Source organism: Phocoena phocoena, chromosome 19 (genome assembly GCF_963924675.1).
Source record: "Phocoena phocoena chromosome 19, mPhoPho1.1, whole genome shotgun sequence".
In the NCBI taxonomy this organism is placed as follows: domain Eukaryota; kingdom Metazoa; phylum Chordata; class Mammalia; order Artiodactyla; family Phocoenidae; genus Phocoena; species Phocoena phocoena.
The window spans coordinates 48160137-48188098 of record NC_089237.1 but is presented as its reverse complement, the minus strand read 5'-3'; the positions used below and the strand labels follow the sequence as shown (position 1 = coordinate 48188098).

The 27962-nt window shown below is 47.8% G+C and overlaps 2 protein-coding genes across 2 annotated transcripts in view; one reads left to right on the top strand and one right to left on the bottom strand.

Moving 5' to 3' along the window:
* The window catches only part of ITGAE (integrin subunit alpha E), a 55546-nt gene extending 28055 nt beyond the window's left edge, over window positions 1-27491 (top strand). Inside the window, exons 16-31 of the mRNA XM_065898045.1 lie at window positions 764-894; window positions 2537-2667; window positions 3873-4036; window positions 5434-5562; window positions 8545-8618; window positions 11835-11967; window positions 14017-14115; window positions 14636-14715; window positions 15413-15490; window positions 16006-16069; window positions 16152-16259; window positions 19667-19723; window positions 20040-20135; window positions 21744-21839; window positions 26338-26448; window positions 27396-27491. Of these exons, the coding sequence (XP_065754117.1) occupies window positions 764-894; window positions 2537-2667; window positions 3873-4036; window positions 5434-5562; window positions 8545-8618; window positions 11835-11967; window positions 14017-14115; window positions 14636-14715; window positions 15413-15490; window positions 16006-16069; window positions 16152-16259; window positions 19667-19723; window positions 20040-20135; window positions 21744-21839; window positions 26338-26448; window positions 27396-27491 (1647 nt within the window). The remainder of the gene's footprint in view (window positions 1-763; window positions 895-2536; window positions 2668-3872; window positions 4037-5433; window positions 5563-8544; window positions 8619-11834; window positions 11968-14016; window positions 14116-14635; window positions 14716-15412; window positions 15491-16005; window positions 16070-16151; window positions 16260-19666; window positions 19724-20039; window positions 20136-21743; window positions 21840-26337; window positions 26449-27395) is intronic.
* Window positions 16500-19486, bottom strand: HASPIN (histone H3 associated protein kinase). The gene has a single exon (XM_065896430.1). It carries the CDS (start codon window positions 19457-19459, stop codon window positions 17114-17116), a length of 2346 nt encoding a protein of 781 aa, XP_065752502.1. The 5' UTR covers window positions 19460-19486; the 3' UTR covers window positions 16500-17113.
* Window positions 27492-27962: the final 471 nt, after the last annotated feature.

Here is a 27962-nt window from a genome sequence, read left to right as displayed (position 1 = left end):
TCTTTCCTCTCTCTGTCCCTTCTCTGGCTCCCGTCTCCCACCCAACCCCTCCCCCCACCCCAAGCCTAGCTCTCACCCCCCAGGAATCCATTGCCAACTTCCACGCTACATCTTTTATGGGCACTTTCACTCACATCCAGCTGCAGTTTCTCTCCAAGCTTCAGTCCTGTGTGTCCAGCTGCTCCTGAGCCCCTCACCTGGATGGCCTCCAGCATCTCACTCTCAGGATGCCCAGCTGAAAGCATCCTCTTCCCCCTAGACCTGCTGCTCCTCTGAGCCCTACCCCTCCACTGCTCACAGCAGAAACCCGGGCTAATCCCGGACCTCAGCTCAACGCATCAGCCTCTGCCTCCTAAAGATGCTACTGTCTCCCAAATCCAGCCCCTCCTCTCCATCCCCACCACCCCTGCCCTGGCTCCTTCCTCTTCCCCATCTTCCTTCAGTGGTGTTTCTGAAACGTAGTTCAGAGCCACCCTCGCCTCAGCCCCACATGAGGACTGCTTGTGCCCAGTACTCCCTGTGCCCACTGCACTGACCCCTGACTGTTTCCTGGGACGACCCTACTCTTCCCCACCCCCTGCTGTCCTTTCTCCCTGTCAAGCCCCACCCCCCTTCAAGCCTCCCTGGGAGAACCTTGACGTTTTCTTTCCAGTTCCTCGGCTGATGGCTCCCTGGGGTGGGGACAAAGGGTAGTCTGCTGATTGAATTAAGCCAAAAGGAAACCCCTCTCCGTCCCTGACACCTTGTGCTTCTCGATCCACAGAGGATCAGAGCCTCAGTGGTGGCCCCAGGACTGCAGTACTTCGGCACGTCGGTGGCAGGTGGCTTAGATTTCAGTGGCGACGGCCTTGCTGACATCGCCGTGGGCGCTCTGGGCCGGGCGGCTGTGCTCCGGTAGGGGTCTGCTGTGGCAGCTTCACCCAGGTGCCCTGCCCTAAGTGACCTCGTGAAGACACCAGGCGCTGAGGGGAGGGAGTAAGTGCAGTGGTTGAGGGCGCCGGCTCTGCCCAGCCGGGTTTGAACCTCAGCTTGCACTTAACGGTGTGCCCTTGGACAGAATTTCTAAGTCCCAATTTTCTTATCTATAAATGGGAATAACAGTGCACCTCCCTCACAGAGTTATGAGGACTGAGAGGATCTATGCACAGTATTTAGCACGGTGCTCAGTGATGGCTGCTATGACTACTATTATTAATTTCAGAGCTTCTGTGCCCCACCCCTAAGTGAGTGATCTAGTCCCATGGCTATAAATAATCTGGCGGGGCACCAGTCTGCCCTGTGCTCTCTGTGAAGCTCCAGACTCGGCTGTTTATTCAACACAGGCATCGCAAAGTCACCATGTCTAAAAATGGACTCACCAAAAAAAAAAAAACAAAACAAAAAAGGGGACTTCTCTGACGGTCCAGTGGTTAGGACTCGGTGCTTTTGCTGCAGAGGGCATGGGTTCAGTCCCTGGTCAGGGAACTAAGATCCCACAAACCCCATGGGGCAGCCAAAAAAAAAAAAAAAAAAGCACTCATTCCCACCCGCCCTTCCTTCTCCCCACCTGCCCCTCCCTGGGCTTCCCATCTCAGCCAAGGGTGCCATTTGTTCAGGATAAAAACCCAAGAGTCATCCTTGATTCCTCCTTTTCCTTTCTCTGCCATCCCACCAACAAGTTTTGGTTGGCTCTACCTCCAAAGTACTTCCTAGTAGTTCATAACATTGTCACCTCTTGCCTGGACCACTGCCATGGCATCCTTCCCTGCTTTCACTGCCTGTGCTCCATTTTCCACACAGCAGCCAGAGAGACCCTTTCATTCTGCTGCTCAAAACCCCTCAGTGGTTCCCACTTAGAGTAAAATCGAAATTCCTTACCATGGCCTGGCCCTGCAGACCCCTCCATCCCCACCACTAGTTACTACTCTCTGTCTCACTAATTGTGCCCTAGTTATGCTGACTTTTGTGTTCCTCAAACAAAGCAAACTCATTCCTACCACAGGCCCTTTGTATCAGCTGTGCTTTCTGCCTGTAACGCAGTTCCCCTAGATCTTCACAGAGCGGGCTCTTTCTCGGTAACAGAGCTCAACTTAAATGTCTCCTCATTTGTGAGGCCATCCCTGACCACCAGCTAAGTAGCCCCCAGTCTCTATTACCTTATCCTATTTTGTTTATTTCTTTAGTTAGTTATTTTTTGGCCACACTGCGCAGCATGTAGGATCTCAGTTCCCTGAGCAGGGATCGAACCCGGGCCCCCTGCAATGGAAGCACAGAGTCTTAACCACTGGACTGACAGGGAAGTCCCAATCCTATTTTATTTTTATCATAGCATTTCCTGTACATAGGATTTTCCTGTTTCTTCTTGTTTATCTGCTTGTTTTCTGTTTTCCCACTAGAGCAGGGCTTATCTCTTTCCCTGTAGTATCCTGAAGACTCAGAATAGCACTTGGCATAAGCGAGGTGTTCAATGTATATTCACTGAATGAAGGAAGAGCCCAGGCACCGATCCAGAAGTCCTGTGGTCCCTTCTCATGGTCCTCTTTGCTGTCTTGTTTAGCTCAAGACCTGTGGTTCGTCTGAAGCTGTCCATGACCTTCACCCCCAAGGCACTGCCCATTGGCTTCTACAGCAACGTGAATGTGACTTTGTGTTTTGAAATCAGCTATGTGTCCCCAGCTGCTGAGTCAGGTAACAGGCAGCCTAGCTGACCCGTCCAGTGCTGTGGTCAGTCCCTGTTGGCTTCAGTGGGGGGCAGGAAAAGAGGGCTGGGTGGGGGCGGGGTGTTATGAAATCCCTCTGTTAGACTTTAGCTCCTTTGACCTTAGGTTCAATTTAATGGGAACCGCCCCAGAAAAGGGTGATCTGCTGTCAAGTCCACACTCTGAAGGGGTCTCTCTGATCCTGTTGGGAAAAGGGGCACTGGATCCCTTGCTTGGGTTGAAGGGTTGAGTTTCTGAAAGAAGACTCAAAAAAGGCCGGCACTTTTCCATCTCCACCTACTGTGCCCACGCCTGTGTGTGTGCGTAGGGCTCCTGAGAAGTGCCTGTCCTCCTTCTCCCTGATTTACATCTTCTCCCCTTCCCTGCTCACCGTGTCTCCCTGGCCCAGGGGGATTGGATAACCTGCCGGGGGCCTGGCCTCCCTTCCCATCCCCTTAGTTGGCACTGGTTGGGAGAACTTCCAGAAGGCATGGCTTTCACAGCCCAGGTGCTCACCGCCAACCCAAGAGATCCCCGCCAGAACAACCCCCCAGCAACCGTCCCCAGGGCTCAGTCTCTCAGTAACAATCCTGGGGATGTCTTCCTGCAGGTCAGAATGTACTCTCCCAGGTGGGCTGGCTTTCCTGCAAGAGCCCATGATCAAATCTGTTAATTAGGAAAGGGCAGGCCTATCCGTTCCAGCTGTATAGGCTGAAAGGTTCAGGCCACAGAGCCCGCATGGCAGCTGCTGGGTGGCTGTGTGACACTGGGAGGGCGTCTTTCACTCTCTGGGCCCTGGTTTCTTTTCTCCACAGTGAGGGAGCTGGCCCAGGTAGGCTACAAGGTGCTTCCAGCTCTGCTGTCCTCAGGTTTTACTCTGTGGTTTCTCTCTCCATTCCTTGACTTTTTGCTCCTCCTCATTTCCCCCCTCAATCCCAGCCTCCTCCCTAAGCGCTTCTTCCCCTAGGGAAGACTGACTCAGCCCCTGGGATGTGCTGCTCCAGGTTTGGGGCTGGTGCACTGAGGGACCCTAGCTGGGTGCCAGAAGACATGAGAAAAGTACCTTTGAAATGAAGAAGAAACTTGGGGAAGTGCCTACGTGGGGGCACCACTCAGGAGGGACTCATGGGAGGGCCCTCTGTCTGGGGCTTGCCCATCCCAGTCTCATCAGGAAGACCTGGTCTTCATTCCCAGGCCTCAAAGAGACCTCTCTGAACTTCACTTTGGACGTGGATGTGGTGAAGCAGAGGAAAAGGCTGCAGTGTTCAGATGAGAGGCTGTGTCAGAGCTCCCTTAGGGAGTGGGGCACGGGCCCCCGTCTCTGTGAGCCCTTCCTGCTGGTTCCCACAGAGGGAGAGGTAAGTGGAGGAGTTTCCAAAAAAGTCTAGAGGGGTCTGTATTGTTGAGAAAAGAACTGAGGTGCATGCAATGAAGCAAACGTACCCATACACACAAATGAGGCAACTGAAATAATCATAATAGATTAAGAACCGGATGATGGGGGAATTCCCTGGCGGACCAGTGGTTAGTACTCTGTGCTTTCACTGCTGAGGGCCCGGATTCAATCCCTGGTCAGGGAACTAAGATCCCACAAGCAGCACGATGCGGCCAAAAAAAAAACCACATGATGGCATGGGAGGTGGGAGTCATGGTACCAGAAATCCAAGTTAAAGAAACCTACCGAGGGACTTCCCTGGCGGTCCAGTGGTTAAGACTCCTCACTTGCACTGCAGGGGGCGTGGGTTCGATCCCTGGCTGGGAACTAAGATCCCGCATGCTGTGCAGAGTGGCCAGAAAGAAAAGAAACCTACCGAAACTGAACGCTAAGTAGATCTCTGAGCTTCCTAGAAACTGGACAAAGAGGGAAATTCTCTAATTGCTGACATTTTTCTTGGTAATAAATTGGAAATAACAGGGCTCCCTCCCTCACCTGATAATAAAAGTGGGGCAGAGGTCCCTTGCGTGAGTCAACATCAGAAAACCTGAACGAGAGAAAGTAGAAATAGAAAGACAAAAGTTGTGATTTACAAAAGTTTACTCCCGACAAATGTGCCTAGAGACATGAAAGATGTATTTGTCAGGACCCAGAGCCTGACAGGACCCAGAGTTGTGGACCTAAAAGGATCATTTAGTCCAATAAACTCGTAAATTATGCTTCTGAATACACATCTGTTCCCATGTGTGTTGACTGTTAAATGGATTAAGAACGAGTTTCTAGCAAATCTGTGGCTTCCTTAAATAAAGCATAACTACCTTTTCCACCTGGGAATCGTGCTCACCTACTCTCAGGTGTTCAAAGCTCCCACCTGGCAAAAAGGCTCAATAAACAAAGAGAATGGCAAACAGCATCCCAGCCTATCTCCTGGTCTTCAGTTTTTATTTCTCTAGTATATCCTCCATGTTGCTTGGAGAAAGATCTTTGTAAACACAGATGTGACCGTGACTCTTCCCTTTCGTGGCTCCCCTTTGTACTCTGAATAAAACCCAGGCCAGTTTTTAACTCCTAACGGCCAGAATCCCATTGTGATTGGGGCAGGAACCATAAGGAGTTACGGTGCCCAAGGCCATGGCAGATCAAGGGAGATTTTCCTAGTGCTCTTCACAGCCGGGCCTATTTGGAAGAGGCTTCAGAATCCTGGCTTACCACTTTCATTGTTTATTTCTTATTGTGACTGCATCAAAGTTAAAAGTATTCTCCTTGTCATCTTCTCCCCCACATCCAACTCCAACCCTGCATTCCTTGGTGACTCTGCAGCTCTGTCAGGAGGACTGCTTCTCCAACATCAGTGTCAAGGTCAGCTACCAACTCCAGACCCCCGAGGGCCGGAGGGACCATCCCCAGCCTATCCTGGACTTCTATGCTGAGCCCTCTGCCATCTTCCAGGTGACTCAGAGACTTCCAGACTCTCCTGGGAGCCATCCCCCTAAAAGTACCTGCTCCCCTATCTTCAAAGAATGTTAAAGTTGGGAGGGTCTTCAGACAGCATTTAGGCCCCTCACTGTACAAAGGAGGATATAGAGTTCCTGAGATGGTGTTAATTTGCCCAGGACCTCACTGGTGGGTAATACACGTCTCCAAACCACCCCCAAGGCTCGTTCTTTTATGTTCACAAAAAGTGCCTGCTACGTATTTAATGAAGCATATGAATACATTGCCCACCTTGGCAAGAGTCTCTGACAACGGTGTGGTGAGGGTCCTGTGTGGGGACTGGACTGGAGCCCACCTGCCCCGCGCTGCAGAGAGGATGCCCTTTGGCATACCTGCCTGCCCAGGTCCTGCCCAGGCCTTCAGGCTGAATGGCCCACCAGACCTATACCCTAGCAGATGGATAGTGTCACAGAAAACTTTTCTCATAACTACAGGAAATCAGAGAGGGAAAAAAAACAGTAAAATTTCTTGATTCTATGATATCTAAGGAGATTTTGTTCCCACTCAGGCCCTGGCCCCCTGGGGTATGCTGTCAGTATTCATTTAGACAGTCTTATGGGGTACAGAAAAATCAGCAGGATCAAAGAAGTGATAACATGAGCATTGAAAGGTAATAATTACAGTTAGCTGGAATGCATTGAACCTCCAAAAATAAAAATAAGCCAAAAGTAGTTCATGCTGGCACAGAAAAGCTTCAGGTAGCAGAAGTATATTTCTAGGTAATCATAGGACGCTCACAACTGTCCAATATTTGTACAAGAATGCTCTATATTAATTCAGTTATGTAAGCCTTCAGCTCCAGTTTTGGTTAACACCCAATGCATCAGTCACGAATGGTAAATAGAAATAAGAGAACAACATAATCAGGGTGACTGTTCCTATCGCTCGTCTGCCCAGGAAGAGGGAGGATCAGGTTCCCGATGAGCAAAGATTTTCATTTTAATTTTTCAGGCAAATTTATTCTAATAGTATATTAATTTTCTAAATTTTAAAAATTTGGCATTGACAGATAGTTCAGAAAAGACTGGGAGAGCTAATAATAAAGTTTTGTCAATAAGCGGATTATCACTAATTATATATATTCTGTTTTAAGAAAACTTTAGTTTGAAATATTTTGCTTACTAAAAAGTTAGAATTGTCCAAAGAATTCCCATCCTTTATCCAGATTCCCCAAATGTTAACATTTTAACCTCTTATCACATTTGCTTTATTCTCTGTCTCTCTCTCTATATATACAAAATCTCATATATATCTTACATATATACATATGTAGTCTCAGAAATTTATATTTCTGAACCATTTGAGAGTTAGTTACAGATATGATGCGTCTTTACTCCCAATACTTCAATGTGTATTTCCTAAAAGACAAGGACACTGTCTTACATAACCACAGTACAATGATCAAAATCGAAATTTACAATGAAGAAATACTATAATCTACAAGCTTTATTCAGATACCACCAGTTGTCCTATTAATGTCCTTTTCAGCAAAAGAAAAAAAATTTTTTCTGGACCAGGATAATGCATTACTTTTGTTTAGTCTCCTTTAATCTCGAATAATTTCTCAATCTTTCTTTGTCTTTAATGACCTTACATTCTTGAAGGGTACAGGCCAGTTATACTGTAGAATGTTCCTCAGCCTGTCTTTGTCTGATGTTTCCTCATGGTTAGATTCAGGTTATGCATTTTGGGCAGGAATATCCCAGAAATGAAGTCTCACCCCTCTAAGTGCATCGTATCCGAGGCACATCATGTTCATTTGTCCCATTTCTGGTGCTATTTCCCTTTGTAATTAATAAGTATCTTATGGGGAGATGCTTTGAGACTATGCATATATCCTGTTTAACATCCATTCAGGATTCTTACCTTAATCAATTATTAGTTTGATGGTTTGGCAAAGAGGTTTTAAAAAAACCATCCCACTGATAAAATGGATGAGGAGAAATGATTTGGTGTTAGGTTAGGCACATAGATGTTTCCAGAGAATGAGTTCTAGCTGGGAGCTTAGGGTGTTATAATCGTGCTGAAAGAGAGCAGGCTGCTTGGCTGTATTAAAAACAAAACTAAAGAAACCTGCCCCCAATTGTTGACCCAGTCAGATAGAGCTCCAAGCTCTGACTCCTGTGAACTGCATCTCCCTTCTCTGGGAAGCAGAAGGTTTTCTTCCTAGCTCTGGGCTCCCATTCTAGCTCCAGGTCATGGAAACAGTCCTTGCTGCTGTTTAATAAAGCTGCTGTGATGGTCACTGGCTGCTGGGAAGATAAATGCAGAGATTCCCCAGTTAGAGAGCTGGCTGTGGTTCCTTCAGAATAAAAAATAGACCAGCTCCTTTACAAAACTTGATTTTTCAGCCTGAGCTGGAGCTTTTCAACCTTGACTGGGCCTTTTGGACCCAGTGCGACTTTCTGAATTTGTTTGGGGTAGGCAAGATTGCAAGGTGGAATATTTAACCTACAGAGAAGACTAGCCATGGGGGTAGAGGACCTCACAGGACTGGACCTTGACAATATTTGGTTATTTACCAAATTTACCCCCTTTTGTCCCCTACTTAAGAGGACTAAGGAAGCTTTTCTTCACCTGGGTTTTCCTCCCCCAAATGTTCAAAATAGTGAGTTGTGAGTGTTGCTGCTTAATTAGCATAATATGAAAGTGACAGGCATTCCCACCGTTTCACAAAGGTCACCCCATTTTTGACCTTGGCCAGTGGCCTGACGCATGGTACCTGTGTTGTAGGACCAAGCACATCCCCATCCCTGACAAGCCAAGGAATGTCACAGTCACAGCTCTCACGGCCTTGTGGACACAACCCTAGCCTGTCAGCCTTCACCTGCACTTCTCAGAGTCAGCAGGAGGGACAGGAATGTGCTAAGGAGGTCATGAAGCAAGGCGGGGATGGCGGGGTCCCTGGGCTGACCCTGCCTCTCTGTCTGGTTACAGCTGCCCCATGAGAAGGCCTGCAAGGATAAGCTGTTCTGTGTCGCTGAGCTGCAGTTGGCCACCACCCTCTCTCAGTGAGTTGAATCCAGTCGTCACGTTTTCTGCAGTTAACTTCCTCCTGAAGGCTTACCTGGGCAAACCCCTCACCAGGACGGACCGCTCACTTCCTCCCCCTTCCCCTCATGGCCCACAAAGGGCTTCGGCACGTATTATCTCTTGCTTCCCCACCCACCCAGTGAGGGAGGCAAGACAGAAATTTGTATTCCTGTTTTATAGATGAGGCAGCAGACTCAGTAGTTGAGGGCCTGTGTGGGGTCACATGATCATTGGGTGGGCTTACACCCAGGTCTCTGGACATCCCGGACCACGCTATTTTCGTGAACTCAGTGTCTCTCACTCCTAGGACCACCTCAGTTAGAGGTAACCTCTTCCCTGGCTCACCTCTTAACCAGATTACTTAATTCATTGCATATTTATGGAGCATCTCCTCTGTGCCCAGCACTCTAGGTGCTAGAGATACATCAGTAAACAGCACACAAAAATCCCGGCCCTTCTGGTGCTTTTAGGGGGAGAAGATAATAAATAAGTCAACTTTGTGTTGATGAGATGTATCAATACTATGAAGAGAAAGAAGGCAGGGAAGGTGGGACAGAATGCCGGGGGGAGGAGGGGTGGCAGTTTTAAATAGAGGGGTCAGGAGAATGTTCACGGAGAAGGTGACATTTGGGTGCGTGCAAGAGGAAGTGGAGGAATGAACTCTGCGGGTGTCTGAAGGTAGAGCACCTGCAAATGCCCTGGAGATGGGAGGAAGAGCCAGGACGCCAGCATGGTTGCAGTAGATGAGGGAGGGAGAGGTCACGTGAGGGGAGGAAAGGTCATACGTGGCTGCATCTCCATGAGGACTTTTACCGCGAGCTGAGAAGTCAGAGGAATGACATGACCATGCACTTTAACAGGACCATTCTTGCTGCTGTGTTGAGAGTAGACTGTAGGAGCAAAGGTGGAGGCGGAGCAGTAGTAAGGAGCTATTGCAGTAACTTGGGTGAGAAGTGATGTGACTTAGGCCAGGATGGTAGCAATGAAGGTGGTTATATTTTGAAGTTAGAGCCCACAGGATTGGATGACAGATTGGATGTGGGGAGTGAGAGGAAGAGAGGGGTCTAGGAAGTCTCTCAACGCTTCAGCCTGAGCATCTAGAACTGTGCTGTCCAATACAATAGGCTCTGGTCACACTTGGTTATTTAAATTGAAATTAATTAAAATTAAATTTTAGTTCCTTAGTTGCACTGGACCCATTTCATGTGCTCAGGATCCGCATATGGCTAGTGGTATTAAACAGCACAGAATAGGTCATTTTCACTACTGCCAAAGTTCTGTCGGACCACACTGCATTCTAGAATGATGGTGATGTCAAGAACTGAATTAGGGAAGTTTTTGGAAGAATTGGTTTGGAAGGCAGGGTGGGGAGGAAGAGATCATGAGTTTGGTTTTGGACATGTGGTGGTCTTAAAATGCCTTCCCTGACTCCTACTGCTATGTGTGTAACATGGCACTGATGGCCAGCTGGCCGGAGTTGGCATCTCTGGGGAAGAGCACTGTTCTCTGAGTCCTGGTAAGCCTTCTCATAGACATTTGCAGGACTTGTGTTTCAGATGTGGATGGCTTAGCGCTGCCCCTCTCAGTCACTAAGGATCCAATTCAAGGCTTTTGAGTGCTTTGGAAGCCAGCCTAACAAGGAGACGCAGTTGTTTCTAACAGGGAATTAATTACAGCCGAGAAAGCCCTCCCAGCCACGTCCTTGTGAAGTAGACAGTGAAACAGCTGGCCCTACATCACCCCCTAGTGTTCACAGCCAGCAGTCTCTTCTTTTTTCAAAAGTATTGAACCTAATCCTTAGCAACCAAATGTCTCAATGGCTTTGACCTTTTTTGTGGACATGGATCTCCTAAAGAATCTAAGGGAGACTACAGAGCTTTCTCCCTAGAAGATCACACTTGCATACATTGGTGTTTGCATTTGGGACCCTCTGAAACTGCCCCGGCCCTCAGGTTGAGAACCCCTGGTAAATATTCCAGTGACTCTCAGATCTCTCTCCTGGGCTCTAGAAAAGGATACCTTACTGACATGTCAACATCTCTGCCTTCCTATCCTCTGGGCACCTCTCATCATGCCCTGGACTGAACCCATCTGATCAACTTCCGCCCTCTGGTCTTCCCCCTGTGTTCTCTCCCTCATGACTAGCCCCACTCGGTCATCCAAGCTGGAAATTCAGGAGGCATCCTCGACTCCTCTCTCGTTTTTGTGCTGCTTGCAAGCACGGCCTTATCACCTCTGGTTTCTACCCCATCCCCATCCCCACTACTACTGTCTGATTTCAGGCCTGTATCATCTCCCAGATGGATCCCCACACAGGCTCTGCCTCTGCCCCCTCTAGCCCTCCAATCTATCCTTTTCTCAGCTGTGATAAAGACAAAAACAACACAACAAGACACAGGTCACATTACTCTCGAGAGCTGCACATTCCATCTTTGAACCTTTCAGAGGGTTAGAAAGTTTTCTTTGTTGTTAATATGTTTCCCTGTAGGTCTCAATTACTGAGGGGCCCCATGGTGCCTCAGCGGATGGAAAGAAGCACTTACACGTCCCCAAGTCTTCTCCAGGCTGAAGAGATTCCTGTTTTAACCCACAGTCTTTAAATTGGAAGGGCCGGGATGATTTTGTGGGTAGGAAGGCTGAGGCCAAGACAGGGGCAGGGGCAGCATCTGTCCCCCATGTGCTATTTCTCCCACGTCGAGCAGCGTGTCTGGCACAGAGAAAGTCTTCTGTAAATGTACGTGAGATGGATGAATTTGTGTCACGAAGTACGTTGCCTGGGGTCACAGCGCGTTGGTGGTTGAAAGAGGGTTTAGATCCAATTCTCCCAACTCCCTTTTGAGGCTGCTGGACCTCAGGCAAGTCAGTTAGCCTCCCTTGGCTTCTGATCCCTTCTCTATAGAACAGATAGCAACTGTACTATTTCATAGGGTTATTACGAGGATTAGCTGAGCGTGTGAAGCATTTAACACAGTCCTTGACACATAGTAAACATTACATGAATGGTCATGTCTCACAGCAGCTGAGGTATGGCAGTCCAGATGTTTGCTTATGTTGAGGGGAAGAAAATCTAGGCTAAATGTATCCTTTAAGCAATTTATCTAAGGAGTTAGTTTAAAAGGTGCTGTTGTATTGCACTGAGGTTTGTACAGATTAAATAAACTGGTAACATTTATCTATTTGCCTACCCTGTGCAGGCAGGAATTGGTGGTGGGTCTCACAAAGGAGCTGAGCGTGAACATTAGCCTAACCAACTCTGGGGAAGATTCCTACATGACAAGCATGGCTTTGAATTACCCCAGAAACTTGCAGTTTAAGAAGATACAAAAGGTAACTATGACAGCGTTTGGGAACCACACTGCTCGTGGCTTTCCCTTCTGGCATACTTGCTTTGTTATGGCAACCTCCTAACTCTGCCTCTGGCCTCACCCTGGTCCATCCACTAAATGATTATTAATTAGATGGATTCCCGCCCCCCTCTAATCCAACCATATGCCATGGATCCAATCACATCATTCTCTGCTTTAAAAATCTTCAATGGTGCTATTTTGCTGCCTAATCACTCCTTTTGCTTGCAGCCTTTTTTTTTTTAATAAATTTTTTTTTTTTTTTTTTTTTTTTTTTTTTTGCGGTACACGGGCCTCTCACTGTTGTGGCCTCTTCCGTTGTGGAGCACAGGCTCCGGACGCGCAGGCTCAGCTGCCATGGCTCACGGGCCCAGCCGCTCCGTGGCATGTGGGATCTTCCCGGACTGGGGCATGAACCCGCGTCCCCTGCATCGGCAGGCGGACCCTCAACCACTGCGCCACCAGGGAAGCCCCTAAATAAATTTATTTATTTTATTTATTCATTTTTGGCTGCATTGGGTCTTTGTCGCTGCACGCGGGCTTCCTCTAGTTGCGGTGAGCGGGGGCTACTCTTCATGCAGTATGTGGTCTTCTCATTGCGGTGGCTCTCTTGTTGTGGAACGTGGGCTCTAGGTGCGCAGGCTTCAGTTGTTGTGGCACGCGGGCTCAGTAGTTGTGGCTCACGTGCTCTAGAGCACAGGCTCAGTAGTTACGGCACACGGGATTAGTTGCTCCGTGGCATGTGGGATCTTCCCGGACCAGGGCTCAAACCCGTGTCCCCTGCATTGATTGGCAGGCGGATTCTTAACCACTGCACCACCAGGGAAGTCCCCTTGCAGCCTTTCTTAACTAGAGTTCTGAGAGAGAAATAATCTCTAATAAAATAGCTTGGACTGGAAAGTAAGAGTCTGCTTGGCCTTTCATCAGCCTGGGATCACAGACTCAAAGCCAGCTGCAAGATACTAGGAAACAGTATTTCTTCCAAGAACACCCTGCAGCTGTAAAGTATTGTAACACTGAGAAATTTTGTTCCCTAAAATCATAGGCAGTCAGAAACTTTGCTGTTTGAAGTTTTATCTGTAATTATGAAACCATCTTACTCTTGCCTGGAGAGTCTAAGCCACTTTGACAAAGAGAAGCACTCTCATTTTCCATCTGAGGCTTGGAGCTTAAGATAAAATGTTTCTGCACATAACTTTCCACATTCACCTTAATAGTTTCCAAGGACATGGGTCCCTGAGTCCACTTTGCAGTCCAGACCTGATGCTGAGTGGCCTTTTACGCACAGCCCTGCTTTGTTTTGGGCCTATCAAAACACTGCTTTGTTTACATTTCCCCTGAACTCCACCTTTCCCCAGAATCCTTTAATAACTGTCTTTTCCTTTGTTTGGTGAGATACACCACAGTGCAGTTTTCCTCATTGTAATGAGTCAACAAACCTGGCTTTGTCATACTACGACTGTGTCCCTAGTGGTCTGAGGCTATCTGGGCTAAGACAGCATCCATTACATGAGAAGAATGCCATGATCTAAGCATCTAGAATGGAACTAGATGCCGCATCCTTGGGAGAATTAAGAAAATAGTAGTTACTCAAGTCATTTTCTGTATTCAGTGGTCTGGATGAGGAAGCATGGCTGAAAAAGGCTGCATGGCAGTGCTTGGGCTCATGCTGGCCTTGCAGCCTGGCTCAGTACATGAAATCTGCATTGGTCCAAGGCCCAGTTCAGATGTCTCCTTCCCCATGAAGACTTCGAATCCTCCTAGTTGGACCTCATCTTTCTCTACTGCTTTTCTCTGTACTGCTCTCACAGAACCGCTCCTTAGGCCTTGTATTTAAATTCCTCAACCATCTAGCATTCAGCCCTTACTGCCCAGCTTGTGAGGGAGACAAGGACAGAGTCTGATTTATTTGTGTCCCTTGCTCCTGGCAAGGTGTCTGGCATGTTGAATTGGTGTGAGGAATCTGCTCCTTTTTTTGCCGTTTAAAATCAATGTCAAAAACAAAACAAAACAACGTCTTTTATGTTAACAGCCTCCTTCTCCAAACATTCAGTGCGATGACCCTAAGCCAACTGCTTCTGTCCTGGTCATGAACTGCAAGATCGGTCACCCCACACTCAAGAGGTCATCTGTGAGTCTGTTTTGATTGGCTGACTCTTCTCACTACCCTGGGATTGGTGTCTTCTACTTCCCAGTCTCATTAGAATCTCAGTTGCAGTCTCCACACTTCTCTTAGAGTGCTCAGAGCGGCCAAGCGTGCTCTGAAAGTGGGGAGTGGTGGGGGTGAGGGATACAGCCACAGATAAATGGTTGACACACCCCAGTACAGCAGAGTGAAGCTGGGTGCAGTATGGAAGGAGCATCAGACCCAAAGTTATGAGTCCCTGATCTGCCACTGATGATCTCTGTGCTGTGGGAAATCTCTGAAGCAGCTTCCTCAACTGTAAAGGGGAATAATCCTGTCTGCCCCACTCACTCCATCTTGACATTGTGAGGCTTAACGTGGAATAACGGACCTTGAAGCATGCTGTGCTACAAAAACATGAGGAGTATGAATTATGTTTCCCAGGTCTGTTTAGTTAGTAGGAAGCAGTTTGAGTTGTGAGTGGTATAAAGGGGAATCAAGTGACCTTTTTTGTTTGTTTAAACAGGCAAACTTTTCATTAGTTTGGCAGCTGGAGGAGAGTGCCTTTCCAAACAGGACAGCCGACATCGCTGTGACAGTCACCAAGTAAGTAATGCCTGTGTTACAGCAGGCCCAGCCTGTAGCCCTGCAAGAAGCCTCCCTCCCATGTGCGTGCATAATAGCTCTGGCTCTCTCACTGCCCAGGAAGGGGAACCTCAGTGAGCCCTGAGAAGGCACGTGTGTCCCTGCTGTGACTTGGCTTTCCCTTCTTGTTATCGAAGATATTTAAAATGTTCTTTTACTGACAAAGTGAAACTATGGTATGGTCTGGAAGAATGAGCTTTGGACTGGAGCTCTAATTCTGGTTCATTTAACTTCAGAGAAGCTCTGTCTTCTGCAAAACCTCTATGTTTGGGGTAGAGTCGGGTACGGTGTTGGGAAAATTCTCAAACGGGTGAGTCTGCCCCCAGGGGCAACGCCCGAAGACACTTGACTGGCACCACTTCGGGCGGGTGCTACTGGCATCTAGTGGGAAGAGGCCTGGAACATTGCTAAACATCCTACAATATACAGAACAGCCTCTCACAAAGACTTATCTGGCCCCAAATGTCAATATTATCAAGGTTGAGAAACCCTTTTAAAATCAGTTTCTCTAAGTATGGTCTTCTAGAGCGTCTTCTGCACTCTAATTGCTTATCTCCCAGAGTCTTTTCTATCTGACCCCCAGTGATCCCAGGAAGCCAAGGTAAGAAGCCATGTGTACAAAGCAGGTGTGCTGTAAACTGACATTCTTATTTCCTAGTTCCAATGAAAGAAGGTCTTTGGTCAGTAAGACCCACAGCCTTCATTTCAAACATGCCTTCATTGCAGTTCTTCCCAAGTAAGTACTTCCAAGGGGCCCACACCTGCGGGACAGCTTCAGGCATTTTCTCTTGTGGGTGGAACTTGTGGTCAGGGTAGATGTGGGCATTGCCCTTCCCTGAGAGGAGGCTGCTTAGAACCCAGGCGCCCAATGACATCTAGGGCACTAACAGTTGGGTCCTAGAAACCCCATGGTCATAATCAAAGGAGGAGCAGTGCCAACTGGTCTTGATACAAAAGGGAACTGATGTGATGCTAAGGAGGGAAGAGAGGGGCTATGGGATTGGGAAGAAAGGAAGGAAAAAAGTAAGGCCACTCTTAGGCATTATAATTAGATACAGAACCAGCCCAAATATACAGAATTCGAATATTCTAACCTGATCCCAACTGCCTGACCACCACATTTTGATATTCAGCTTTGATCCCTATTAAGGATCAGGTGCCCTCTGTCTTAGTGTATCCAACTGGTAGCATTGAGGTTTTTTAAAATGTGAAAGGGGCCTTGAGACCTAACCCATGTCCTCTCAAATGCAGACCATCAGTGACGTACATGAACACAAGCCAGGGGCTTTCCCACCACAAAGAGTTCCTCTTCAATGTAAGTGCTGTGCTTGTCATTGCAAAGCCACAGGTGGCAAAGCAACACCAGCCGTGACTTCCCGCTCTGATTTATTTTGCAGATACATGGGGAGAACCTCTTTGGAGCCGAGTTCCAGCTGCAAATTTGTGTTCCAGTTAAATTACAAGGTTTCCAGGTCATAAGAGTGAAGAACCTGACCAAGACTCAGGTACATAGAGGTGGTTCTATATCACCATCACATCTCTTTCCAGAGTGACTGTGGATTCTCAAAGGTATAAAAACTAGAACTCTAGAAAAGAAGTAGAAAAAGATTAGTTAACCTGGGAACACATTTTAGGAGTAAATTACCAAAGTCATGTTCACAAGGAATATTAACCACTCAGCCCTTAAAACGACATTCCAGTTTTTCTTCCCTTGATGAAAAAATAAGCAAAATTCAAACATTTTGAGTAGCCATGGAGAAATTTATTTTCCATTGGAAAATCATCAATAAATTCTGCTTCTCTTTGTGATTGGCAAATGAGCTTGATAAACGTGGCACTTCTCACACTTCTCCCTATAAACTGCCTACCATCTTCCTTCCTGCTTGCCTTCCAGTCTGTCTGCCTAGGACTCTGCTCTGCTACGGCCTCTTTGCTCTCAGCTGGCTCCTCGTCTGTCAAAGCCAGCCTTATGACACCTACAGCAACAGGCTCTGATCGGTTTGACAGCTGAGGCCATGGGCTTTCCTTTTTTTTCCTGCTCAGGCTACATAAAGTGTCAAGGCTCAAAAAGGAAAATGTGGAAAGGAATTTACAAAATGGAGTCTGCTGACCGAAAGAGGGCTTTTCAGTTGTAAACACTTGTTCTCATGTATAGTTTATTTTTAAAGAATATTTGTTAAGTTTAAACATTTCAACAAACATTTCAGCTTCCACTTGGAAACAAAATTCTTGTTTGAAAAGCTGATTGGAAACCTGTAAGAACAGGAATCCCACCCTGCTGTGGGAATAGAGGTTAAAAACGGCATCAGGGGCTTCCAGACCTGTGCCCTCTCCTTTGGGAGCAGTCAGCAACCCCAGCTTACTTAAACAGACTGTGCTGGCAGAGCAGGTCTGTGGCAGAGCTGAAGTTCAACATAGTCTGATGGAAATGCTTGATCTTTCTCCTCATTTTCTTCAAGGCAGGGGTGTTACTTTTGCTCTTGAAGGTCATTTGTTTCAGGATCTTATCTGTGAGGTAGTGTAGCCAGAGCACGTTGTTATAAGGGTGATATTCGTCCCAGCAGTTGTTGTTTTCCTTCCTCATCAGCCTGTAGATCTCAAACTGGTAGTCACCTTCTCCTGTAAACAGGTCTTGGTCCATGGAAATGTCACAGAAAACCACGATCCCGTCCCGCTCCAGGCGTGACAGGGTGTAGTCGATGATGTTGACCTGTAGCCCTTGGGTGGGGATGGAGCTCGTCTTCCCATTGAGGGTGTAGTGGAGCTCTTTGAGGCTGGTTTTCTTTAAGAGCACGTTCCCCCAGTGCAAGTCTCGGTGCTCAAAGTTCAGCGATGCCTCTGCCACTGCAAGGGACGCAGTGATCTGGTGCAGAATGCTCTTTGCAGTGGCGATGGAGGACAGCTTCGTTCTCATTTGCTCTAAGTCGATCCCTCCAAACTCAAATTCCAGCACGATGAAGAGCTGGTCTTCCTCAAAAAAGTCAGGCCGGTCATTTGCAGACCCTTTGGTTGAGTTATAGCGATCCCAGGCCTGGAGGAGCAAGGGAGGGTAAGATCCTTGAACACAGTGTACCGAGTTCAGCCCAATGAAGCCTTCTGTACGGTTGCATACCTCATCAGACAAGAGGCTCAACTCTTTGGAGATGATGATCTCTGGCAGGATTTCCTCAAAAGTTTTCTGATGAGCTCCATTGACTAACTTCTGTCCTTCAATAGCAATGATTTTTAGGGCTACAGGTGTGTGGTTAGCAACTGTTTGAAACACTTCGCCAAACACCCCTTCCCCAATCTTCTCACAGCATTCCAGTTTTTCTGAGGAAAGGCAGTCGCTGAAGGGGACAGGACCCTCCTGACTGCATTCCCCATAAACCTTTTGTGCATCGGATGCCTTTTGGTCTGTGGCATGTAGTGTCTTTAAGGGGGTGAGCAAATACATGGAGGAGAAGTGCCAAGGGTACAGGGCACTGTTTGTTCTGTTTGTGGCAGGAAGGTTTGCATATTCTGGTACGAGGGACTCAGAGAGAGAACTGGCAATGGTGTAGATGCTGCACGCTTCTGACACAGAGGTCACCATCTTCTTCCTGTGCAAGCTGAAGGAGGCCCTGGCTTTGCTCCAAGAGCAGGCATTCTGTAAACGAGTCAGGTCCTGGGTGACGAATGAATCTTTTTCCATCTTTTGGCCTTTTTTAAAGTGGTGGTGATGGTGGAGGGAGGTTTCTGCTGTCTCTTGATGCTTCCTTTTCCGGCTTGGCCCGGTTCTCTCGGGCCTGTTGCTTTTCCCAGGTGCCATACCGCGCTTGCACCCACGGGCCTCCCCGTATTCTATCTGGACAGCCTCCTGAGACCCGGCCTCTCGACCGGAGTCCTGGTCCGTGGCCCTCTGCTTACCCGTGCTGTGTGAACCTGGGCTCTCCAGCCTCCTCCTCACCAGTTCCCTGTCACAGCAGGACTCCCGCATATTCTTCCCATCTGGCCCAAGCTGAGAATCCTCAGGATTTCCTGAGTCCAAAAAGCTACAGAGAGCTGACCTGAGGCCGGCACGGGCTTGGTGGGCCAACCTGCTGAGCCTGCCTCCTGCTGTCTCTGCCTCCTGGGAACAGGGGAGAGGCTCCTGGTCCAGGGAGGCTTCTGGGAGGTGGAGGCCGCTCGGAGCTTCAGAGGCTGCATCCAGAAAGGCGGAGGGGTCGGTACAGATGCTGTCTCCTGGCGCAGGGGACCTGGGGCCGGGAGAGGCCGGAGAACTCAACAGGGAGGCACTGGTGCTCAGCTCGCCGCCGTCCCTGGGCTGGCCGCACACACTGAGGTCCGGGCTCAGGAGGCCCGGGTGGCCGTTGGGGAAGGGCGGCGGTCCGAGCGGCCCGCAGGGGGTGCTGCACTTATGCGGGCACCGCGGTCGCAGCCTCAGGCGTCTCGGGGTCGCGATCAGACTCGGCCGGTCCTTGGAGAGTCGGCCGCCAGCGCGCCTCCGCCGCTGACCCACCGGGCTGCCGGGGAAGTCGGGGTCGTCAGGATCGTCGGAGACGACAGACGGCGAGGGGCCGCCGCCGCTGGCGTCGCTGCTACTGCTGCTGAATAAATGCTTCTGGTCTTGCGGCGGGAACCACTGCACCACTGCCTGGCCCGGACGCCGCCGCGGCCCCCCGCCGCCAGCTACCCCATACGTTCTGAAGAGCCGACTCCCGGGTCGCCGGAGTGACGCCGCCATCGCCGACACCCGCCAGGCGGTTCAAATGCAAACACCGCGAGACTTCTTAGAGACGCAGAGCCGGCCCGCCGGCTCGCCTGCCCGCCGGGTCCTAGCGCCCGGCCTCGCGCCCGCAAATCACGATGGGTCTCGCGGGAAGTGGGAGAGGGCGGATAGCTATGGCGGTTTGGGTTTCTGAAGGCGTCGCGGGAATGGGTCTTGTTTCAGGCTCACACTGTGTGCACCCAGAGTCCGGAGCGCGTTTGTGGGAGCGACCGGGTTCAGGTGAGCGCGGTCGTCCGAGAGGCCGGGGCGGGGCGGCAGGGAGGGAGAGGGCCTGAAGCGGGCGACGTGAGACGCACGGATTCTACTTTTCCGAGGTTTCCCCTGAAAGCACAGGCGGGGCGGTCCCAAGGCGCCCCTTAACCTCTACCCTGGGTCACGTTTGCCAGGGTTGCGGCTTTGCTCGAGCCAAGTGAGCGCAGAAACTGCTCACACCCTCTATTCCGGGACCTAGAGGTGCTCTGTGTGCCAAGTGTTAAAATTCTCGGCTTTTCCACCCGAAGAGGAATTGTGCCAACTAACACACACCTTCTTCCAGCATGTGGAAGAATGGCATTCAGTGAGCTGTAACGTCACCTCGGATAAAGAAAATGTAACCGTGGCTGCAGAGGTCTCCTTGAGTCAATCAGAACAGGTACTTGAGATCTGATTATCCTGCTGTTACCCTAAGAAGGATAATAGCGTCTCCAAATACAACGTGTCCAAAACAGGTCTCTTGATCCACCTCCTAACCCAACCTGTTGCTTACCCACTTACTCAGGGTTACTAACTAGGGTAACTTATTCGGGTTAGTTACTAGGAATTCTAGGAATTACTTGCGACTCCTTTTCTTACATCCCCGTATCTGTACCAGCAGCAAGCTCTGTGATTCTACCCCCCCCCACCCCGCCCAGTATATTCTAAATCCATTCACTTCTCTCCATCTCCACTGGTACTGTTGTAGTTCAGGGGTTTACCCAATAAACCCAATAAACTCTTACTGGGTTTATTGCAGTAACCTTCTCTCTGCTCTTCTTGCCTCTGCTTTTGCCATACCCTCTACAAACGTTCTTCATATAACAGCTATGTTTTAAAAGAAAACACTGTGCCACTTATCTGCTTTTAATAAAAGTTTGAATACACTTAGATTAAAATTTGTCTCTTTCAGTGGTGTGCAAGGCACCTTATGATCTGGTCTCTGCTTGCTTCTTCAACTTAATCTCCTAGTACTCGGCTCTTCCCTGCTTTTTTTTTTTTTTTTTTTTTGCAGTACGCGGGCCTCTCACTGTTGTGGCCTCTCCCGTTGCGGAGCACAGGCTCCGGACGCGCAGGCTCAGGAGCCAGAGTGGCATGTGGGATCTTCCCGGACTGGGGCACGAACCCGTGTCCCCTGCATCAGCAGGCGGACTCTCAACCACTGCGCCACCAGGGAAGCCCTTCCCAGCTTTTTATACTCCAGTTTGCCAATATTGTTCCGGCCACAGGATCTTTGTACTTGCTGTTCCTTTTGCATGACACTGCTTTTCTCATAGATCTTGTATGTATGTGGTTTCTTCTTATATTTAACTCACATGTTACCTCTTAGGCCTTACCTGATGACTCATTCAAAAGTAGGGACTAGAGCTTCCCTGGTGGCGCAGTGGTTGAGAGTTCGCCTGCCGATGCAGGCGACAAGGGTTCGTGCCCCGGTCCGGGAAGATCTCACATGCTGCGGAGCGGCTGGGCCCGTGAGCCATGGCCGCTGACACTGCGCGTCCGGAGCCTGTGCTCCGCAACGCGAGAGGCCACAACAGTGAGAGGCCGACATACCGCGAAAAAAAAAAAAAAATAGTAGGGACTGAAGTCTAGTTTAACGTCTTGTGATGATCCAGGTGAGAATGATGAGATCTCAGCTGAAGAAGTAGCAATGAGGATGGAGAAAAAGGGACAGGTGCAAGAGAGGCTAAAAAAAGAATCATCAACAACTGACTTGGGGCATGTGGGTAGGTCAGTAAGGGTGTGGCATGAAGTAAAGGATAAGGGAAAAGAAGTTGAGGTATAACTGCAGGTTTCTTGCTTGGGTAACTTTGTGATTGCTGAGGAAATACTGGAGAAGGAACACGTTTAAAGGGACAGATGATGAGTGCTGTCCAAGAACAGTAAGTCTGTTTTGAATCAACTATACTCCAATAAAATTTTTTTTAGAAGTTAACTAAAAAAAAAAAAAGAACAGTAAGTCCATGTCTAAAATGTGTTTCGTTTTTTTTTCTTCCGCATCTTATAGTTACGAAGAGATGTGACTGAGCTGTACATCCTTGGTGAAATATCGTTCAACAAATCTCTATATGAGGGGCTCAGTGCAGAGAACCATAGAACTAAGGTAATCCCTGGCTGTCTTCTCGTTCTCTGGGTGATGTCCTGGGAAAACTGTGCCTGGCCTCAGCGCCCCTGTACAGACACTTGGCTGTTGCCCTCTTCCTGTTTTAGTCTTATCACCTCTGATCTTGACTCTGCCAGCAACTGCCTCCGTGGCCTTGAGTTACTCAGCTTCTGCCTCAGTTTTTCTGTCTCTGAAATGAGGCAACTGAATAAGAGGCCTAAGCAGAGGAAGTCTCAGTTGAAATAACTAGGCTGGAATCAGCAGCTATATATACTTTGATTTGAAAATGTATTTTTTTTTTAATTTCTTAGGTGAGAAATTTTGGGGGAGGGGGTATATAACAACTCTCTTCTTAGTGTGTGGTATCAGTGTTTAGTTACAATGTCGCACAGTTACAATACTCAGGAATGCATATTTTTTTTATAAGTCTTAGACTAAGTACTAGAACTCTTGGATTCGTTTTGCAGAAGAATGACTGCAAGTCAGACTGACCTTTGTGATCTGTGGGCCGAATACTGTGTGTGCCACCCTGAGTTGTCATTCTTGTTGACACTCACCTAGATGTGCTGCCGGTGTCAGAGATTGTCCATCTGTGAGCTCTGTAGTTAGGCATGATTCAGTATCGGAGGGAATGTCAAGAGGGTGAGACTGGATCGCTAAACATTAGGTCCTCTGATTTCCTCCCTGGAGGAGGGGAAAGGTGCAGTTCTCCAAACATGTCAGGAAAAACATTTCCTTTTATTTTTAAGTATTTCTGATACAGAAAATGATATGGAAGAAAGAGAAGTGCCCCATTATCCCATTGCTCAGACTTTTTTTCTTTTTAAATAGAAAAGCAAGAAAATCCAAGCCTTACACAAAGATCCCAAGCAAAAAATAATGGTTCCTTTACTTCCCCCTTTCCACACCCCTGATTCCCTCTTCCCAAAGGGAATTACTGTTAACAGTTTCTTACATGCACATTCTTAAATAATTTATGTATAAATTTCCCCCTTTTACTTACTGATGCTTTTATTTCTATAGCATAGAGTCCCCACAGTGATTTTCCTTTTTTAAAATTCAAGACCCCAAGCAAAGTATTTACATTTCAGCTGCAAGACACTAGCACTAATGTACCATAAAGGCCTCTGTTGTTTATCCAGTGAGGGAGGCAGACCAGTGTCAATGGGCTGGCCCCTTTGAATTTTGTGCTCTACCCTCCGTGTGCTGGGGACGCCTTCCCTTGTGGCTGCCACAAAGTTGCCACTTCCACTTCTCCCAGCGATATAGTTTCACATGGCAGTATACAAAATAGGAAGCCAAGAGGTCAGTAGCAAAAGGAGTTTTTCCTCATTTGTCTTCCCTTTTCTTGCCTTTTTTTTTTTTTTTGGCTGTACTACGTGTGACCTGTGGGATCTGAGTTTCCCAACCAGGGACTGAACCCATGTCCACTGCAGTGGAAGCGCAGCATCCTAGCCATTGCACTGCCAGGGAATTTCAGCCTTCTCTTTTCAAGGACAATTTTCCTAAAAACTCCTAGCAGATAATCTCCTTGTAACTTATTAGTGAGAACTAGATCTCGTGTCAGTCACTGGCAAAGTGGGATGACTTTGTCATGATCAGCTTAGACCAGTCATGACTTCTGAACAAACTAGGAAAGGAGAGAATGGCTGTTGGGTGGGCCACCAAGAGTGTTTTCTACAAGCAGGGGTATTCTGTGTCCTGCTTCTCCCTTCACCTCTACTAGGACACCTTTAGGGCACTTTAGGAACCTGTGGTTTTGGAAGAGGAAAAAAGGAAGAGGCTTTGAGAAATAGGAATACTTCTACTCAAACCTGACATGTTACATTACTGTCATCTTGGGACTTCCTATCATTACTTTCTGAAACCTCAGGTTCTCAAGTCTTCTCCCCATACTCCCCGCTGCCTTTACTCTTCCATGAAGGAAAAAAACAGCTCTCTTCCTGTTCTTCTTCTCTGTTGCGTTGCTCCCTCGCTATTCCCAAGGCCCAGAACTTAAGTTCAGCTTATATGAGTTAAACAGTGCCTGGAGGGTCAACCCTTGGAAGTGTTTATGACTTAATTCGAAGAGGCCTCAAAGGTAAATTTGTCCAGCCTTCCACCCCATACAGAAATTCTGTCCGAAGCATCCCTGACCTTGGTGCTTGAACACTTGGATGAAGGGAATTCAGTGTTTTGGGCAGGCAGAGGTGTCTTGATGGCCTTCTGGCCGTGGTCTGTGTGCTGGGCACAACTTGGGAGGGCCATGTCTGGGTCTCACTTGGGAAGCACGTCCCCTGGGTTTTCCACTTGAGCCCTGGGACGGAGAGAGCCTCTGGACAGCAATGCTGGGGTGGCTTCTAATGGAAGGGCTTTTCAATAGTACACGTGGACGCCATTCTGCATTTATTACTGTGTCACTGACATTAGTCTGGTGAAGAGCAGACCCTTATCTTTGTCGTGTATTTCATGTCAGAAAATGTCCTATCAGTCATTAGGCAAGATCAAAAAGAGTTGTCAGAACAGAGTTGGAAGGGACTTAGAAATCATTTTGAAGATGGTGAGCTTGGGGCACACCTGGATGTAGAATCTTGATTTTCCGTCTTTCAGTGTTCTTTAAACCCTAGAGATCTTAATTTGTTGGGACCCTCTATTAAACTGTCAGAGGCTCCTTAATAGAACCTCTCGCTCTCGCTCTCGCTCTCTCCCTCTCTCTTTTCCTCTCTCGTTCTCTTGTCTCTCACACACACACAAACAGAAGGTCACAGTTTCCTGGCAGACATAACTCTTCTAGATAAGAGACCAAAATAGTTTGTATAAAATATTTTGGTCATCAGATAATTTTACTGTGCTCTGGTTTTTTTTTCTTTGGTTTTGTCTTTAGTTTTTGTTTTCTTTGCTTTTCGAGGATTCTGTTGCTATCTGTAGCTCAGAGATTCTTTCCTCAGCCATGTCCAGTCTACTAATGAGCGCATCATAGGCATTCATCTCCTGTTACAGCGGGTTTTCATCTCTAACGTTTCTTTTTGCTGCTTTCTTAGGATTTCCATCTGTCCACTAACATTGCCCGCCTGCTCGTTTTCTTTGTTCATGTGTGCTGACTGCGCTAACCGTTAGAGCCCTTAGCGTATTCGTCATGGTTGTTTCAAATTCCTGCTCTGATAATTCCAGCATTCTCGCCGTGTCTGGTTCTGATGCTTGCTCTGTCTCTTCAAGTTGTGTTTTTTTGCTTTTTGGTATGCCTGGTAATTTTCTCTTGGTAGCTGGACACGCTGTACCAGGTAAAAGGAAATGCTGTAGACGGACCTTCATGAATGTGGTGAGGTGTTGGGGAGGGGCAGTGTGCTGTCCTTCTGTGATTAGGCCTCAGTCTTTTAACGAGCCTGTGCCTCTGGACTGCGAACTTCGCCCCTGTTTCTCAGTCTTTTTCAACCCCATTAGGTGGGACAGGATGGCTAGAGTGGGCTTGAGTTGGGTACTTCCCTTCCCCCAGGATAGTTAGGCTCTGATATTACCCAGCAGGTTAGGCTAGTTAACTAGTTTCCCCTGAGGACAGGCCTTGTTAAGATGAGGGTTCTCTGGCTTATTTCAAAATGGTTCCTCTTCCCCTCCCCCTGCTGGAAGCATGAAGGGTTTTTTCTCCAGTGTTTACTGTGGGAACCTGGTCAAGCTCCTGGAGAAAACCTCAGCCCCGCGACTGGGTTTCCTGGAGTTGGTAAGCCCCAGGGTTGTGAGCACTGTGCTTCTAGCAGCCCATCAGTTGCAGTTCAGGTTTTCCTTCCCTGGTGCTGGTGAGCCTCTGCTCTCTGTGTCAGTCTCTGTCTCTCCCTCCGCTCTTGGGGGCAGCAATGTGCCTTGTGGCCTCCGCTCTCTCAGGGATCCAAAAATTGTTGATTTTTCAGTTTGTTCAACTTTTTACTTGTTAGCATGGAGTGGTGACTCTCAAGCTCCTTACATGTGGAAGCAGAAACCACAAATCTCATCAGATAATTTTAGGTGCTGCATCAGAAATGTTTAGCTTTTTGCTTTACTGTCATCAGTTTTTTTTTTATATATATACTAAAAACCATTGGTGTGTACACTTTTCAAAAAAAATTCCATTGGTATTTATTTATTTATTTTACTTTTGGCTGTGTTGGGTCTTCGTTGCTGCGTGTGGGGGCTACTCTTTGTTGCATTGCGTGGGCTTCTCATTGCAGTGGCTTCTCTTGTTGCAGAGCACGGGCTCTAGGCGTGCAGGCTTCAGTAGTTGTGGCATGTGGGCTCAGTAGTTGTGGTGCACGGGCTTAGTTGCTCCGCGGCATGTGGGATCTTCCTGGACCAGGGCTTGAACCTGTGTCCCCTGCATTGGCAGGTGGATTCTTAACCACTGCGCCACCAGCGAAGTTCCCTGTCATCAGTTTTGATCAATACACTGTATGTTGCCAAGTTCTCACATTTTGCTCCTTAAAATAACGTGAAATTTTTTTCTCCTTTTGCCTTACCTGACTTATTGGATGATCTGTTTGTTTTGTTCCAGATCACTGTCATCTTCCTGAAAGATGAGGAGGCGTATTCTCTCTCTCTCATTATTAAAAGCAGTGTTGGTGGCCTTCTGGTTTTGATCGTGATTATAGTCATCCTAGTCAAGGTCGGTTCCACTCATGTTCGTAAAGGTTCTGGTGTTGGGCACAGTCCTCCTTAGGACAGCCAGCCTCTGACCTAGAGCAGCTTCCCTGGCCTCGTGACCACCTTTCCCTCTTCCTTCAGCCACGGGCCTGTTGAGGCAAATGAGTAAGACAGTTTCTGTCTGAAAAAGATAAAGGTCTAACTGAAGAATTGGAGTACCGAGATAATTTTCCTAAAACGAACCTGATTGTCGTTCCCCTATTTAAGTCCTTTTCTTTCCTTCCCCTGTTTTGATGTTCAGACTCTTTCACTGCTATTCAAGACCTTCCACTCTGACCTCTACTTTCTCCACCTTTAAGTCTTGCTTTTTTCTCAACACACTGAACTAAATAGGTTCGTGTCTCTGTGTTTGCAGTTAGGCTCTCTACACCCGTAAGCCCTTTCCTTCTTTTTGACTTGCTCTCACTCTTCCCTTAAAACTCAGCCCAGAGATTCCTGAGTCCTCTGAGCTGAGCTTTATGCTTTTCCTTTGAGCTCCCCTCTAGAAACCCTTCCAAGGGGCAGTCGTCACACTCTATTCCAGTTAGTTCCCTTCTCACTAGGTTGTGAGTTTCTTGATGTGTAGGAGGCTGTACTTGATCTCTTTCTACCCTCAGCCCAGTAGGCTGAGTACTTTTACATAGATATATGACCCAATACAGCTGAAACTGAAGTACTTTGCAGAATTAGTTAAGTTGAAAAGGTTAAAGTGCTCTGGGGGTTCAGAGGAAGGTGGAAAATCTCTTCTCACTGGGGACTGAGCACAGGAAAGGCAGTATTTAAGACGGGTCTTGAAGGATTGGGTTATCAGGAGAGATTCAGAGGAAGCAGAGGAACATGGGGGCTCTTTTGGCAACAACCAGGTAGATGGTTTTCTAAAGCAGATGGTTAGGTTAGGCCTGTAATCGGGCTTCCCTCCCTTTGTTTTAGTGTGGCTTTTTTAAAAGAAAATACCAACAACGGAACTTGGAGAGAATAAGGAAGGCCCAGCTGAAATCAGAGAATCTACTGGAAGAAGAAAATTAGACCAGCTTCCTCATCCATTGGGAGAGAGTACCAGCCAGTCCTGGAGATTTCTAGAGACTGGGTGTCATGTGGGTTACTTTTCCTTTAGGATGATCGAGAGCAGAATCTAGCACATTGTTTTGTGGAATGTTGTTTTTTAACCATACATTGTCCCCAAAGTGTCTGTGCATTGTGCAAAAATGAAACTTGGGAGACATTTGGTATTAAATAAAACTGTTTTCTTTACAGAAGTGCCTTTAACATGCAAATATAATATACTTTGTGATTCCCGCCCCCCCCCCCCCGCCCCCCAAGAGGAGGTTATGCAGTTATGCAGCATTTCCCAGCCTTATTTGCCTAAGAGTGCTTTTTTCCTGCTGTTTCTGTTAACATCTTCCAAAATAGTGTTCCACAAAGTATATCTTGGGGAAAGTGGTAGAAAGCAGCTCCTAGTTTGGCATTTTCAGATCCTAAGATGTGGCCTATTATTTC